General features: G+C 39.1%; 1 protein-coding gene across 1 annotated transcript in view; it reads right to left on the bottom strand.

Annotated features, from left to right (window-relative positions):
- The window catches only part of LOC124163428 (cip1-interacting zinc finger protein), a 92,882-nt gene extending 76,664 nt beyond the window's left edge, over window positions 1-16,218 (bottom strand). Inside the window, exon 1 of the mRNA XM_046540339.1 lies at window positions 15,918-16,218. Coding sequence (XP_046396295.1) covers window positions 15,918-16,046 — 129 coding nt within the window. The 5' untranslated portion in view covers window positions 16,047-16,218. The remainder of the gene's footprint in view (window positions 1-15,917) is intronic.
- Window positions 16,219-16,997: the final 779 nt, after the last annotated feature.

Raw genomic sequence — 16,997 nt, 5'->3', positions numbered from 1 at the left:
AGAGAGTACGCGAAAGAAAGTGCATCTTCAGGTCCTGCACCCTTCGGATAAGAAAGATTTCGTGACCCAAAAGTCGGGTACATGCATTGTGGTTCCTCAGCAGCAACAGAGGCGTTCACAAACTTAAAACTATGTTTATGATAATCAGGCTACCATTTGTAGTTAGTTACAATGACCTGGCGCGCGAATACATGCACATTCGGGTGCCTTTCACATTACGGTTTGTAATTAATAATAATATAATATAATAATATATAATTTATTCCATTTACAATCAAATATTACATTTTAGAACATACTTAAATATTTTGGAATATATAGGTACCCCTTTGAGTAGTTTTGGGGCTACCATCTTAAACGTTTTACATAGGTCTGGTGCTAGCACACATGAGAAGTAAAATTTCTTTGTATTCAGTTATTTGTTCTATTGCCGATTGCATTCATTATTACAAAACGTATTTCAAATATTTGGACAAGGATAACTATTTTTCTTATTTTTCTTATATAAACGCATAATTACATACATAGAATATACAATATACCTTTTATTGTAAACTTTTTAACCCACCTTTCTTAGTAGAAACTCTACTTCCTCACACATCATAAGCCATTTTTTAACTTCGGATTTAAATCCCCATCTTTTTTCCGAGTTTGCTACATTACTCGGCAACATGCTAAACAATTTAGGCCCTAAGTAATTGTATGACTGTCGATAAATTTCGGTCGTCGGCCTAGGTATATGGAAGTTTCTCCAAGCTCTAATGTCATAGTTTTGTGGTCGGGCCTTTTCACCACTACGGTTATAGAATATTCTAAGGACTTTATAAATGAATAAATGCCTTAGTGGGAGGACATCTAATTTTTTGAATAGAGGAAATGAGTGGCTTTTCCTATACGATCGTGTTATAACCCTGATAACCCTTTTTTGCGCCACTATCAATGGTTTAATGTTGATAAAATATGCTCCACCCCAGCAGGCTATTCCGTATTGCAATCTTGAATTAACGAGAGCATAATATACCATTTTTAACACTGATTCAGGGCATATGTATCTGAGGAAGTAGAATTTTCTTACAATAGTAATCATTTCTGATTTTAATTTATTTATGTGAGACTTCCATTTACAATTTTGGTCAAAATATATACCTAAATATTTTATGTGACTAACCTGTTCGATCAAAATACATTTATCACAGGAAGTAACATTATCTTTTATACAATTTGCACATTGATAGTATAGTTTACTTTTGTTTGAGGTAGATTTACTCATGCTAAACATAATATATTTCGTTTTTTCACTTAACAACATATAATTAGCCGAAAACCACATATTGAGTGCTAATAGATCACTTTGTATGTGTTCATATAGATCATCAACACTATTAACAGAGTAACTTAGTGCAGTGTCATCTGCGAATGACGTTAATTGACCTTTAAACCTGCCAGCACATAAATTGTTTACATATATTAAAAACAGTATGGGTCCCAACACAGAACCCTGTGGGACACCACAGGTGAGTCGAATCTTTTCACTGTAGCAATTTTTGAGACGCACACATTGATCTCGATCACAAAGATAACTTTGAAACCAATCATATGCGGTTCCACGTATACCCGCTTCCCATAATCGATTCATTAGTATGTTATGATTAATGGAGTCGAAGGCTTTGGTAATGTCTACAAATAAGCCAGCAACTTTACAGTTCTTATTCAGTCCGTCGTTCAGCTCTGAACAGAATTTTAATAATGCATCCTCTGTACTCTTACCACTCATAAATCCAAATTGGTTTTTATTGAAAAAACTATGCTGATTTAGAAATTTAAGAAGTCTGACTTTAACAACTTTTTCTATTATTTTAGCAAATACAGATAATAGGGATATTGGTCTGTAATTATTTACGTTCATTTTATCACCTTTTTTAAAAATTGGTATCACTATTGCAGTTTTTAATTGTTTAGGAAATATTCCAGTATACATACTTAGATTAGCAATATGGGCAAGGACCTCCGAAATATTTGCATTTACTTCTTTTATAACTTGTGTGGAAATATTATCAACACCTTTAGATTTTTTAGACTTTAATTCCTTAATAATGCTGCTAATTTCTTTCGCATCAGTAGGAACAAAAAACAGTGAGTCAATTGAATTGGAGGTTGGGAATATTTCTTTGTATTTATTCGTATTACTTTCAAAATAATTGTTCTGGGTCAATTCTTGAATTACTTTACCATAATGTGAACTAAATTCGTTTACAATGTCCTGGCACTTAGTGACAACGATACCATTACTAGTTCTAATTTTTACACAATTCTCATTTCCTTGCTTTCCTCCCGTGAGTGAATCTAAAATGCGCCATTGAGCAGCGGTATTATTGACATTACTATCAAATAGGTCCCTGTAATACTTTTCTTTGCGCTTTTTAATATCATATTCTAATCTTTGCGTGTACGATACGTAGTACCTATTTAGCTTTTCATTTTCAGGGTGTTTCCTCATTTTTTTATACAGAAAATTTCGCCTAGAAATTCTCCCGCACAAAGCGTAAGTCATCCATGGCCTCTTCATTCCTCCCGATCTGTTACTGTCTGACACGTATTCAGCTTTTTCAATGCAGCATTTCAATTTATTTATAAATATTTCATAGGCTTCATTGACATTTTGTTGTGAATAAACATCATTCCAGTCACATCTTAGCAAACTATTATTTAGATGGTTAAAGTTTATCCGGCAATGGCTTCGATAAACTCGTTCGTATATATTAATGGGTACATTAATATTTAAAGAACATGATACAGCATGATGGTCTGTTAAACCCCAATCGTCCGCTCTTCCCTCATACTTATAGTTATCTCTACTTCTGCAAAAAATGTGATCTATACATGTACTACCCGTTTTGCTAATTCTAGTTGGTACTCGAATAAGCTGGTCCAGTCCATGACTAGCCATAAGGGTTTGATATTCAAAGGAAATATCGTTGGGTTGTAATATACATAAATTAATATCACCAATTACAATTAAATTCCTCTCACGAGAGATGGTTAATACATTCTCCAATTCACTCAAAAAATGTTCAACAGGATTAAAATTAAGTCTATATACACCAATAATGCTTATCCAAGAAGAATCATTTATCCCTACTGATATTTTAACCATATCAGCAGTTTTCAATTCACCCAGATCAATAGAAGAACACTCATAAGTATCTGCTACATATGCAATAACTCCTCCAGCCCTATAGTTATTATTACACACATCAAAACTCCGATAGCCAGTTATTTGATACATAGATACTTCAGTGTCATTGACCCAAATTTCTGTCAAAACAATTACAGCGGGTTTTATATCGAGATTAATTAGTTGAAATACAAATTTATCAAAATTAGCTCTTAGACTTCTTATATTTTGATGCAAGACAAGGAACCTGCCACCATTAAATCCACTATCATTAACATTTGTACCCAAATTACTCTGGGTCCTACGGGTTATCCATTGAGACATTTGTATCCAAATTAATATTTATAATTTAAGCAATATGGGACGCAGATGCCTAGTATATTGTCGTGAAAAATTTGCAAACTTGGTCATCGTTAAGCACAGTTGCGAGTACGTTACGCTAAGACGGCACAGTCACGGGTAACATATACTTTTAATCAAAATATTTTCCTCTTCGTTTCGTCCGTTTTATTTGTTAGTATACACAAAAGAAACGAAATCAATAACTTTAGTATACAAAGTGTATGCAAGAAAACTATTTATCCCAAATTCCTGCCTTGCGGACTATACTTGTGCCGTTGTGGAGTCCCAAGAAGTAAATCTTTGTAAAATATAGCTACGGCCTCATTAAATTGTTGAAATGGGCAATTCCAGTCGTCGTCCATCGCAAAGCACTGGTACACCCTGTAAAAATTTTCAGACCTCTCATATCACGAGTAGACATGTCAAAAAAATGAAAAATGACCATTGCTAGAGGAACTGAAAGGGCGGAGAATCACCACCGGTAATTTCTTCAAATATAAGGAAACGAGATCGAACTGTCGGGAGAATTATGATGAAATGCGAAGTCTGGTAAGACAGACCCAAGGTGAGCACACGGAGTTAGGATGGAGTGAGATAAAAACAAGATATATCGTTAGAACGAATTTATGTGGTAAATAATCGGAAAAATAGATTCCTAGGGCATTGGAATACAATGTATTCCAATGCCCTAGGAATGCCCTAGGCCCTTGCGGTGGTTACTCATAAGCTGTCGTTCGCCAATGGTGTAACTTTAGAAGGCACACTAAATGATAATTAGCACCTGTCTCCAATCGATTCCAGAATACCGTCGCACGAAGTCATACATCTCAGAAGAGGATGCAGGAGGGGTTTTGTAAGGGCTCGCATGTAATTTTAACAATACAACAGGATGCAATGAATTGGCCCTGGATCTCAAACTAGCATCAAGCACTGCGTTAATATTGTACAGATAATAATGCCGTACAAAGGAGAAAAAAGTCTCGGTACTCTAGACGCAAGGACACGTACCCGAGTCGCAACATTCTACGCTCCTAAATCAATACATCATAAAGTAATGATGGCAACTGTTAATGCTTTAATAATTAAAGCGAAGCCTCAAAATTCCTATTTCGTGCTTCTTCAACTTTACTACTTCATTTTACAATCCAGACATTTTAAACCTAGAATTCCAAAAAAAAAACAAAAATTACAACTCATTTTTTTTTTATTTATAAATTTACATTTTTCTCCTGCGCAGTGCACTTGCTCCCAAATGAAAACTACATACGGTAGGCCTATAATTAAAGTGTGTAACATCGATGTGCTACAGAGCTTCGCAATATGACCTATAGCATAAAAGATAAAGTAAAGACTCCGCCAATATAGTATTCACTTTATCAAGTGATCCGTGGTGTCTGACAAAAAAGAACTTCCTATCAAACATTTTAGTCAACGATTGGCATCTTTCTTATGTAAATTTTTAATTAAAATAAGCCACATATCATAAAATCATACCACCAACAGCTGAGACCCCAAGGGAAAAACGTTCGTTGAATTGAGGTGCAATGACGTATAAAGGAAGGATGTGCAGAAAATCTATGACGGAAAGAAAACCGAATACCGTCCCTCATTACAGAATGACGTAAATGAGGTTAAAAGAGTGTTATTACCTGCTTGAAAAAATGCGTACCCTCTCCATAGGCTATTCGTTGTCTCGTGCACTCAACTCAATTGAAAATATACAATGTATCAAAACCCACGCACATTCGTAAATAAATGGAAAATATTATCCATTGGATCCAGCGAAGAAACTCGGCGGAGGGCGTTCATGAATCAAAACGAAATCACTTGAGTCCTCAGGTCATTTGAAAGGCGTTCCGGAGTCACGAAGTTTGTTGTTGGCATGGAGACCTATGCGATGTGATTACGTCACCGTCAAGATGGAAACATTTTAAGCCTCCCAAGGGCAGCCGCACATTTCCACAGCAACTGCCTCGAGGGGTAGACGAGATTGCTCTCCAGCGAAAAGATTGCAAAACGAGAGGAAGCGATGCTGGCATCTATCGAAGGTAAAATACTGGTTCCCTGATCCTGTCACAAACGACAGGTTGGGAAGCTTTATTCGGTATCCAAGAAAATGTTTACTCACAACCAGAAAACAATCGGAAGGGGGAGGCAAAATTTTGTCGATGTAATATACATTATATTAGCATAGGCTTTCCAAAAAATTCGATTTATGAACTTCAAATCAAAGCCATCCACTGTCAAAGACAGCAATACAGGCACTCATGGCTATGCGAGAGAAAACATTGTTCAATTACGGCCAAAAATTAAGTAAAACTTATCAAGCCGTTTAAAAAACGTATATCTGTTGTGCTCGGAAAAAACAGCCCCCCCTATTCATTCTGATCAGCTCCGCTCCCCAAAAAATGGCCAGGTCATTAACCTTGCTATCACCAGGAAAAGCCAAAGTTGGCATGAGAAAATTATTATTATCGTGCAACCCAACTGTAATACTTCTATCTAACATATCACAATGCAAACTTTCTCACGTAAACCCGAGACTTGGAATAGAGACAAGGGCGTACCCAGGATCAAAACTTGTGGGGGGGGGGGAAGGTGTTGGCATGGTCGCTCAAGTCCACCTGTAGCACCACCACCAACAATTTTGCATGGAAAAGGTGGATGAAACCAACATTTTAAGAAAATTATAACCGCGCTGTATTAGTTTACAAAATCATTTGCTTGAAAAATTGACCATTTTAGTTACATGACTTATACTATTAACTTTTTTCGTGGGTATAAAGAAGATTCGTTGAAAACTCTCACTTCAATCCAGTCCTAATTTTCCTTAAAGAGAGAATAATATAAAGATACTTCGGTATAGAAACGGAATAAATGTCTGGCCTGGCCTCTATAAGGCGAAAGGCCTCTGCCGGCCTCGGTGGCGGCGGGGTAAAGTCCTCGCCTGCCAAACCGCAGGTCGCGGGTTCGAATCCCGCCTGGGTAGGTGATCCCTCTCCAGGGCATGGATGTTTGTGTTGTACTCTGTTAATATTGAAATCCCTCGTTGTAAAAGGCCGTTATGTGCTGTTTACGGGGGTTGTGATAAATAAATAAATAAATAAATAGATAAATAGAAACATTTCCGTGGACTTTAAAAGGCGAAACATTTATCCCGAAAACACAAGCATGTGAAATCAGGCCTCTCTTACTTTCGAAACAATCCATTTAAAGTTCTAGGAGACCTATTAAAGTTGTATAATTCCTAAATCAAAGTGTTAGGACAGCACAAATCTTATACGAGCTCGGAGGCCAGAGGAATACACTTCCGCGTACCCACATACAAAATGTGAAACTTTGAAACCAAAGAATGAAGCCAAACGGACGAGTGACTGGGTTACGTCGATTACCGTGCCAAAGCACACAAAAATTCTTTCCCACGTGCTTTGTCCACCAGAAGCGGGAATCCCACGAAACCGTCCCCGACCAAATGAGGCCTTTCCCCCTAATAGGGCTCTCCCTGTACACAATGTCCGTACCCTCTGGAAAACAATCTCCTCAACTGCCCCTGCATTTTCCAGAAAAAGTCGTTAACTGCCTCAGGAAGAAGACGATGCACCAGGGAAACCTGCAAAATCCACCTTTTCACTGTTATCGCACTCGCTATTGACCATGGTCTGGGCGGCATCCTATGATCTTATGGCTAAAGAAGGAAATAACGGAATTGAAGGTTTGAGAAAGAAGAGGAACGAGAGCAACTCAAGGCAGCAAGGAAAACCCCACACAGGAATCCGTAGAGTATACTCGCCACAAACACGAGTGTTACAAAAAAATCTATGTTTACCCTAAGAATCTTAACAAGATCGAACTATATATCGACTTAGAAATATTGCGAGGTGTCTTAAGCGGGTGGGGTAACATAGGTGAAGGGCATGATCCTTTCCAGTTACTTGAATAAATTATAACTAAGGAATAGTGATTCTAATAAGTGATGTTTGTAAACCTTGACTTTAAAAAATCCATGTAGCGTGTGGGTACCTGTCTCGCTCAGTCACCGAGAAATTTGATGCAACAAAGATGTTGAGAAATACCGCAGAAGATGCAAAATAAAATTTTGACCTTACAAAATACTTAAAAAAATAAAAATTTCCCTTTAACGTTTACAGGCAAAACAGTTGGTATTCAGGTAATTACGAGATATTTCATACAAGGGGCACGAAAGTATGTTTCTGTCAAATTAGCGGGTACTGTGCTTAGACTATTATTAATCATACGTTACACCGCCATGTGTGCATGTCAGTCATAACTTAACAGAATAGATTTTGTGAAGCCGATCGACCACCAGGCCGAGTAATTACATGCCACATGTGAAATGGTATATATTTATTAATCAAGGTTAAGGGACAAGGTTTAAAGAAAATGAAGAGAATGTAAAAATTTCGTATAGTCCATTTTAAAATATATAGGTTGAAAACCTTACGATCCGTAGTCAAAAATAGGCTACAACAATCATAGATATAAAAAACATGGACTCTAGTACACGTTAAAATGCATCACACTTACACTAGTCATCAGATACGTTAACCGATGGCGCCGTTTGCTTTCCAAACCATGCCATTTGAAAAAATAACTCCCTCTTTATTTTTTGGTCGGAGGTCACACCCAGAATGCACTCACGTCCCAGACGTACGTCTTGTCTTGAACCTACTGGGAGGCGTCGGTGGTAGTTGGGAAAAAACGCCTCATCTGCGAAAGTATAGAGATGCAGTACAAAAGATGGTTGACGGAGTATCCACCATCAATGGGCTAACAAAGAGAGGTAAAGTCTCATCAAGAGAGGACCCTGAAAAAGAAACCCTTAATATGTGGAAGGATTGGCATTTACTATATGGCGGGTATTCCCCATGTAAAGGTATTGTCCCAGTCTCGGGAGAGGGCCGAGTCCAGTTGTCCATTGACCTGCGGGTTTTCCCGACCAGCCTAACGAACACCTCGTTCGTGGTCCGAACCATTCTCCTTCTCCCTTAGTGCACTCCCAGAAGGTCCGTTCTGTCCATAATCCCTCCTCGCGGTCACGCCTCACCCCACCCTGACCGTGCTCTTCCGAGAGTTCGGGTGACACACTTCCATTGGGACACATTGGACACGTGAGTGGAGAAATCGCAGTTTGGGCGACCCGGCGAGAATTCGCGGAACATGCAATGGGAGGATAGCGGTTTTGCTGGCCGGAGCCACCCCATGAAACAACAACGAACGCATTGCACTCAGGCAAAATAATTCCGGCACGAACATGAAGCCAAGTTGCTAAGCAAATAGTGGGATTCTTCGAGATTGCGGCCGGTATAATAGTTGCTAAGCTGTTGGAGACGTGGTAAAGCATAAATATTGCAAGCCAATATTAGTATACGTCATCGTAATGGCACAAGTATTTAATTCATGCTAATGTCCAAGGAAATTAATGATTGCCTACCTCTTTCACTAATTATATAACCGAACGGAATGATATAATTTTGAAAAAAAAATAATTAAACAACCCAAAGGTCTATTTGCCCAATGAATGTAGTACAATCCAGCTCTAGAGCTTCTCTGCACGCCCTCTGTAGTTATGTCAACGTGACAATTTCTACAAGCAATGACTGAATCTCCAGTGCGTCGCCCTTGTGGGGTTATACGTGCGTAGTAAAAATTAAAATGAATAAATCAAAATCCATGAGAAATTCATGCCATCCGCTCTATGCTATCTTATCCCACGGAAAACCAGGTGTGATTGGCAATGCATAGGCCTCCATTATTAATTCCATCCATCGCTGGGGCCTTCACAATTTCGCATTTTTAAGGGGTGCGGAATTTCCATAGCTGACAGTCATGTGCGATATGTGTCATGTAATAAGATCGTATATTACGGTCGTGTTTCTGAATTGTCTTTTTATTTATAACAGCATGGCTTGTGTAATCTAGCTTTATTGGTACAAAACCTTGATGAGTAGTACGTAAGTTTTGCCTTTGAATGAATACGGTAGTATAATTTGTTTGTATGCGTAACGTTTTTTGTAGATTTATATTGATGTAGATGTATATTACGGTCATCGATCATATATTACGCCATAAAAGCATCAAACTACTGCAATAAATACTTTTTCACCAATCTTCTCTTCGCTGAATTTAAGCTTCATCATTGCACCCACTTGTCAATGCACGATTCGTGTACCCCCGTCCCTATGAAGCGAAAGTCATAGAGCATGTCATTGGGATGAGGGACCATAGAAATTGCTGTCAAATATTAAATGGTTGAAAGCCTCGAAATAAACCCAGGCTTCGCTTAAAAATCTATGAGTCGAGATATGCAGTTGCATTCATTACGTAGATAAAAGAAAAAGTCTCGTGACAGTAACTGCAGTACAGAACTTCTTCAGCGCACAAAAGTCTGTGTAACGTAAGTATGTGCTCCAAGATAAGTTTTCAGCATTAATCCTCAAAAAAATAACACTTTAATGAAATGTTACACTGACCGTTTAAAGTTTCCGCAATTTAAGCTCTAAATTATTAAGGATCAAAATTCTCCCCGTACCAAACTAGAAATCGTGAAAATTTTTAACTGCTACAAAATTAATTTTTGTGAGGAACTACTCCCAATCCAACAGCAAAACTACATGAAAAACATTTGAACGCCAGTGATTGTGCAGCTTTTAATAGCATTCCATTCCCCATCAAATTCCCCGACCATGCACCATTGTGATTCCTTTCGCGACTTTCACTGCCTAATGATAAGTTAATTAAACTGAAGAGTAAATACGAATCACTGACTTCCTTCTACCCATACGCCATTTGAATGAGTGGGAATTCATGGACTGTGGCGTGGTTAAGACGGCGAAAACATCTTGAGGAGCTGTCCACACCGGATGGTACGCAAACATCAGTGGTGAGAATTAGTGGACCGATCTCTCACGCCATTTCTCCTCGCAGACAGTCTACGCGATGCTCATTAGAATGGAGCACTGTGACGCACGCTTCTATACCTTTGAATGCGCGAATCATAAGCGGGGAACTCGAGTGAGGAACGTAGGAGACCAATAGATTTAAGACGTTTTTTTCCGCGCACAATAAGGGGCCATAGTGCCTGCGACAGTGTAGCTCTATAATAATCGGCTCGGGCAAGGTAAAGTAGGCTCTGAGTGTATGGGTAATAGCATTTTATATCTGTAAACACTGTCTGCATGAAGTCTCTGGAACTTTATAGCTCATGAGTGAGCGAACCACTTTCGCTGCATTTCGTGGCGTTTGGAAGCTTTCTTCGAAAATATACCGTTGAGTATTGAGCGTGAATATGACTTTCGGAAGAAAGACGTACCCTTGAGCTGAATGAGTGTTTCATATATATAGAATAGATGAGCTGAGTATAGGCCCTATATTTAATAGAATGTTATTGTGCTAACGCATACCTACAACATTGCAGTCGCCGCTAAAAGGTCAGGACAACCACTCTTAGCTTATGAAGTAAATTTGATGATAAAAGGCAGCAGGAACTGTTTTGATAAGTTTAATATCATGACACTTCCAGAGATTCATTATGATATTACGAAAATGATACGTTATTGATGCCGAATATTCCAGCAACAGCGAACTCAACAACAGCAACAGCACTGTCTAAAGATACGCTTGGCATATTTTTTTAGATGAACATACGTACGTACCTAAGCAAAGTCAATCCATTGAACCGTCTCCTCATTGAGATTAATTGCCATGAAAAAAGCGAATACCCACAAAATATACCCTGGATATGTTACACCAGCGAATATAATTTTTCCTTGCATTCAAAGTATAAAAATCGAATTCAATATGAGTGAACAATGCCGTACTTTGCTTTGAAACCTTTTCCCTCTTGTACGCCAAACATATCTTCAAAATGATCGATTCTGTATTGTGGTATATCAAAGATATTCGGAATAAATTCCGCACGTAATGTAGTAGGTACGCGTTTGGGGAAAGCTCACCATATGCCCTAATCCGTTCGCCGAGTACGAGATAACGTATATATTATACCCCAGTAATCTATTTTTAATCCGCCCGGCAGGAGAGGGAAAAACAATGCTTTTGAGAGATTTCTCCCAACGGTACACGGGGCGTATGCACTCTTGCGACTCTCCGCCCGTGCAGAACAGCGCTTCTGCAAATTGTCCCACATTGGCCGTGCCTGGAAAGAGAGAGTCCCGCGCCACAGAGAAAGAGGGCTGTGCATTGACTTTTCGGTATCCCCACACCACCGTCACCATCGCTACGCCAAACCAGTGCACTCCTGTCGTCCGTTCGCCGACTATCTACCCCACCCCACCTTCACGCTTAACTGTGTTTTCACTTTCATGGGACAAACAGAACATCAACCTCCCTCGCCGCCGGACACCGGGCGAGCAGCAATGCAGTCGACCGGGACGGTGTGAGAAGGGAATGCGCACTTGTGTTCTTTTTTGTTTTGGTTGCGACGGGTGCGAACCGAATCGGAGACGAGTCGTGGAATCGAAGGAAAAGGGAGTGTGAGCACCTGGGTGAGGTATGCCGCTGACCAGTGTCACTTTCACGCAGAGTATTAACATTAATGACAAGGACACCCGTATATTCTGAACTATAGAGTACGAAGTGATAAGTTGCCCTTGATACTGGCTAGCATTACAAATAACTTAAGTTTATGTATCTACGTTTATATTATAACAATTATATTTAATTAACAAATTGCAAGTTGAATATATATTTAACTTAACAAGTAAAATATATGAGTTATAATATTTTAATAAGTTATATTTGAGTTGAATATATTCTGCATCTAGGCAAGACGATAATAAACAAGAATTGCCATGAGCAAAAATTCCCCGAGACTGGGTATCGAACTACGGACCTTTGGCTTTCGGGTCTACTGCGCAGACTACTACGCTATCCAGGTTCTTTCATTCCTAAGGCAATTATACCGAGACTCAAGGTGCTAGGTGTAAGACGATAGTAAACAGAGAAGAAATTATCGAAAGAAACGCTTTTTGCACAATATATTCTTTGCATGCATAAATCGAACAAATATGCAATTCGATTACGGGTGATCAGGGTTTCCGTTATCTCATCCTGGATAAAGGTCCTCTTACCAGAGTGATTCTTTCCTGCTGATTATTCATTATTTTAAACTAGGTCAGGTGAAACTTAAGGAAAATCAAATAAAAAAATTATATCCAACTAAAAAAGTAGAACGCCGCAGGTTCACATTTGAAATGATTCACCGAATCCGGAAATATTTATAGTGCATTGGCAAAAACAATTATGCAGCGCGGAGAAACTTGCAGTATATTTTGATACCAAATTTAGTGGGATTTCCATCCTTAATCGGAACTACATCGAGATAAATATCCAGTGATCTTTCCGTCCGGTTCAAGTTAATGATACAAATACCTTTGTGTCCTATGCAGACACGAATGAGAATGAGTGGGTGGCTGCCAACGTTGGGTTTTCCACCATCAAGACTCCACGATTATCCTTCACTTACCCTGTCCACTTATCATGAAATGTGCAAATAGGCTTAGTCGAAGGACGATTCTTTGAATTGCTTGAGCCAACACTCTGTCTGCGGCTCCCAGCGAACAAACTAACGATTGACAGTCCTCCCACTGAATACCTCCCTCCCTTCTTCATCTGCCCTTGGGAAAAGTTAAGTTTCCGCTTAAACAAAAAAGCACTCGAGCAAAAAAAAACATAAACGCTTAAAACTATAATATTCCTTCATTGAATCAAACTAGTAGCTTTGCTCTCACAATCAGTGATACTCGTGGGTGCAAAGTTATGTACACCAAGAATGAAATTTGCGATGAAAAAATGGCTTGGTTTAGCCGGTATTTGAATTCAAATCCCACCTGGGTTCAATTAACTCTTACTTCTTTGCTATAACTTATTGCTTCCTTGGTGAGAAGAATTTTGCACTAGAATGTCAAATTACTTTTTGATCAAATTGGCATGAAATCATGTGATGTCATTCATCAACCCCCAAATATGTATTGAACGATAAATTTACTGATGCATTGGATCGGTAAGGTTCTAGCTGACTTGGTCGTAGATAAAGCGATTGTTTAAATATCTATCTAAGGAATGGCCTACATGAATATTTTGTCCTTCCTGCGTTATTTTGAAACTAAAAGGAATGACAATTTTAACTCTCTCCATGTATACGTACAGTAGTAAATGGTCTAAAGCGGAGTACTCATTTGGTTATGCGGTTGTATTGTTTACTGAATAGAAAACTACACGGAGCACTTGTAGAAAATCATAGTTTAGCTAATAACTTTTTCGACTCAACATTAACCTCAAATCACTTTCAAAAACAGTAACACCTTGAAACCGTGAATATTACAATTTAAAAATTATCAGTATGCCCAAAACAGTTACATTGCTCAGAAAATTAATTATAATTAATAAATCATGCAACATGCTACTAATCAGGACTTGAAATCATTCAAGCTTTCGACCTGTCACCATCATAAATGGAACGTTCTCGACGTTTTGGAGGGCTATAATATTGCATTTAATTTAATTGATGATATTGTATATTATACGTACGGCTTTCTTTAATTCGTTCTGCGCTTTCACGTACATTATAAATTTCCACCAGTCTTTTTCATTAATTCCAATATCTCTCGTGATATTGCGGGGGCAGCATTTAAATAAAGAGATCCAACTGGTCACGCACGCCTGAGCATCTCTTGAGGGTAACTATCAGATTAACCCCAGTTATTTATGAATTTAGGCATTTATGCCATTTAAATACGGTATTCTCCAATTGATGAATTGGTTCCCAAATATATCGTCGATGCCATTACCCAAAAAATGTTAAAGTTATATTTTTATTGCCAATCGTAAGAACAGTTATGTCCAACTTTCGTTGTGCAAAACGTTAAAGTTACCGATTCTATCGGACCATAAACCTGTAAAGACATAATCAAACACTACCACACTCTTAGGAACCGGTCGACCGACTTTTTTTGTGAAGAAAAAAATAACACTATCATTACAAACACGAAAGTTTCCTCCTGACGTTTTATACCAATCAGCTGATATCGTCGCATGCCTTAGGAACTGGAAATAATATCGTTATACCGGACTGGAATAGAACTTATATATAATATATAAGTTCTATTCCAGCAACATGAAGTTACGATGAGGTCACTCTCTATGTTGGCAAGTGGGCCGATAAGGAAATACGAGCTTAGGTCGACTTTCGAAACAAGAGGAGGCAATGCGGGTACAGCCAAAAGCTTGAGGGGTCAAGGCATACAAAACTTCGAGGATGTAATTGCAATCAAAACCAAACAATTAGCATGATTACTACATTCACGGGGAAATTTTCGTAATGAAATGGAATGCCAAAAACGAGTACCTACTACACTTGCCTAATCTATCAACAAGCACACATAAACAGGGGCGGATCTTTGGGGTGGGGGGCTAAGAGGCCACAGCCCACCCTTCGGTATCCAATTTACACTTGATAGAATTGTAGTTTTTTCGGACCCCCTGTACAGCTGGTAGGACAACCCATACTTAACCCCCCCTTGTCCCTATTCTGAATCCGCCACTGCATACAAACGGGAAATTCAAAATCAATCGATGAGAAATATAAAGATCCTAATAGCTTCTTTAGTTCATCAAAGCAATTTAATGTCACAAAATTACCTGACTTTTGCGAATAATCTAAAGTCATCGCCACCATATAAATAACATCAATGATAATAGAACTCAGTTACTGCGGGGGTATTGAGACTTCAGACGCCCTTTTTTCCACAAAAACACTTCTCAAGGTACTAAGCAGGTAATCAAGAATCCGAGACTGATATTGAATGTAATTTACTATTAAATTACATCAATGGTATGCTATCCAAACGAAAAAGGCAATTCGACTCTCAGTATCAGGCGTTGAAGTTTCCAAATTTTCTTTCCACTTCCGTTAAGTACATTATTGCGTGATTTCCGCAGAATCCATAAACTTCTTTTGCATGCATCTTAGCACATAAAGGCAAGTGATTTCGTGCCAGCATATTTAAAAATTTATCAGGCCTAAATAAACTGGAAAAAGATGCATCTGTAGCATAAGTTAGGATGTAATAATGTTAATAAATTTAAAGATACCTCAAGAGTGGATATTTATTATTAATTTTGAATGATCCAACTACATATTGAAAAGAAATAAAATCTGTCATGATTCATGGGCGTAATTTCTTACATTTGCAAACTCTAAGAGAGCTGTGAGTTGTAAATTACGACACTACCACAAGAGACAGAATAAATGACCAAGTACTACACTTGCCTCTGTGATATTGAAACGTTGGAATTTGCTTTGACTGCTGGGAAACACTGAATGCGCATTCTCTAGGCAACAAAACAATGCTCTAGTACTCACCGGGGGTGGCTCAGAGCTGAACGACGGTGCGTATTCCTTGACGGAAGCTGTCGACAAGGAGTCCGGGTGAGGAAGCTGTATGACGGACACTCCAGCCGCCTCCGCCGCCATTTGTTGCTTCGTTTCCATGGTAACTCGTCAATAACCCTTCCGCTTCAGTGATCTGATCTTCGGACCTCCTCGTGCGTCTCTTCAAACTGTTTCAAAACGGGATGTTGCCCTTCGAAATATCGTCTTCTCTTCCTGCAGGTAATGGTGTCTGAACGTTTCACGGCTGTGTCTCTGCAGCCACTGAGTCTACGATGGGCTCTCAGCTCTCTCCACGGTGCCGAAGGGGTGGTAGAGGCGTCAGGCGGTGCACGCTCGAGGAACGCTTCCCATTGGTTGCCCGGGAGAGAGTTGTCCTTAATCCCCCCTACCACAGCTTCCCCTCTCCGCCTTCCCCTTCGTTTTCCCCGGGCAACCCTTTTTCCTCCTGGACAAAGATCTCACCCCCTCCCGAAGCCTTCTTCCGTCGAAATCTCCCACCACCCCCTTCTCAACTAATGCAGTGCTTCTTCACCCTCCTAGAACCTCATGCCCTATTGCTGTCCCTATTGCTATAACGATACGAAACTTTCAACTGGCGTATTATACAGCGATACTTATTTTTGTTCATTCGCGTTTTCATTATATCCGAAATATACACTGATCATGTCGAATCCGGTATAGAAAGACATACACGTCAAACCGTGATCCGTGAACTTAATATAATACAAGGAAGAGCTGTACGATTAGTCAAAAAAGGTGACGTCTACATAATACCCTTAGAGCCTCCTCAAGGGACGACTCATTGCATGTTTTTATTTTTCCTTTGATCTAACCTTCCACGAATTTGAAACGGAATCACTAACCGCTGGAATGTTTTCCCTTTTCATAAATGAGGACGTATTTTGTTATTATTTTTTGGCCGTGGGGTGTGCATATGGGTATGCCGTTGCATGTTGGTGATTGGAGAACCCCTGCCAAACACCCTAGAGATGGCTCGCAGAGTATAATATGGATGTAGGAAGATTTGGAGGGGCTGACCTATTATCAGCA

The sequence above is a fragment of the Ischnura elegans genome, chromosome 8 (genome assembly GCF_921293095.1).
Source record: "Ischnura elegans chromosome 8, ioIscEleg1.1, whole genome shotgun sequence".
Taxonomy (NCBI): domain Eukaryota; kingdom Metazoa; phylum Arthropoda; class Insecta; order Odonata; family Coenagrionidae; genus Ischnura; species Ischnura elegans.
Note: the sequence above shows the minus strand (reverse complement) of the source record. Positions and strands in the feature narration are given on the sequence as shown.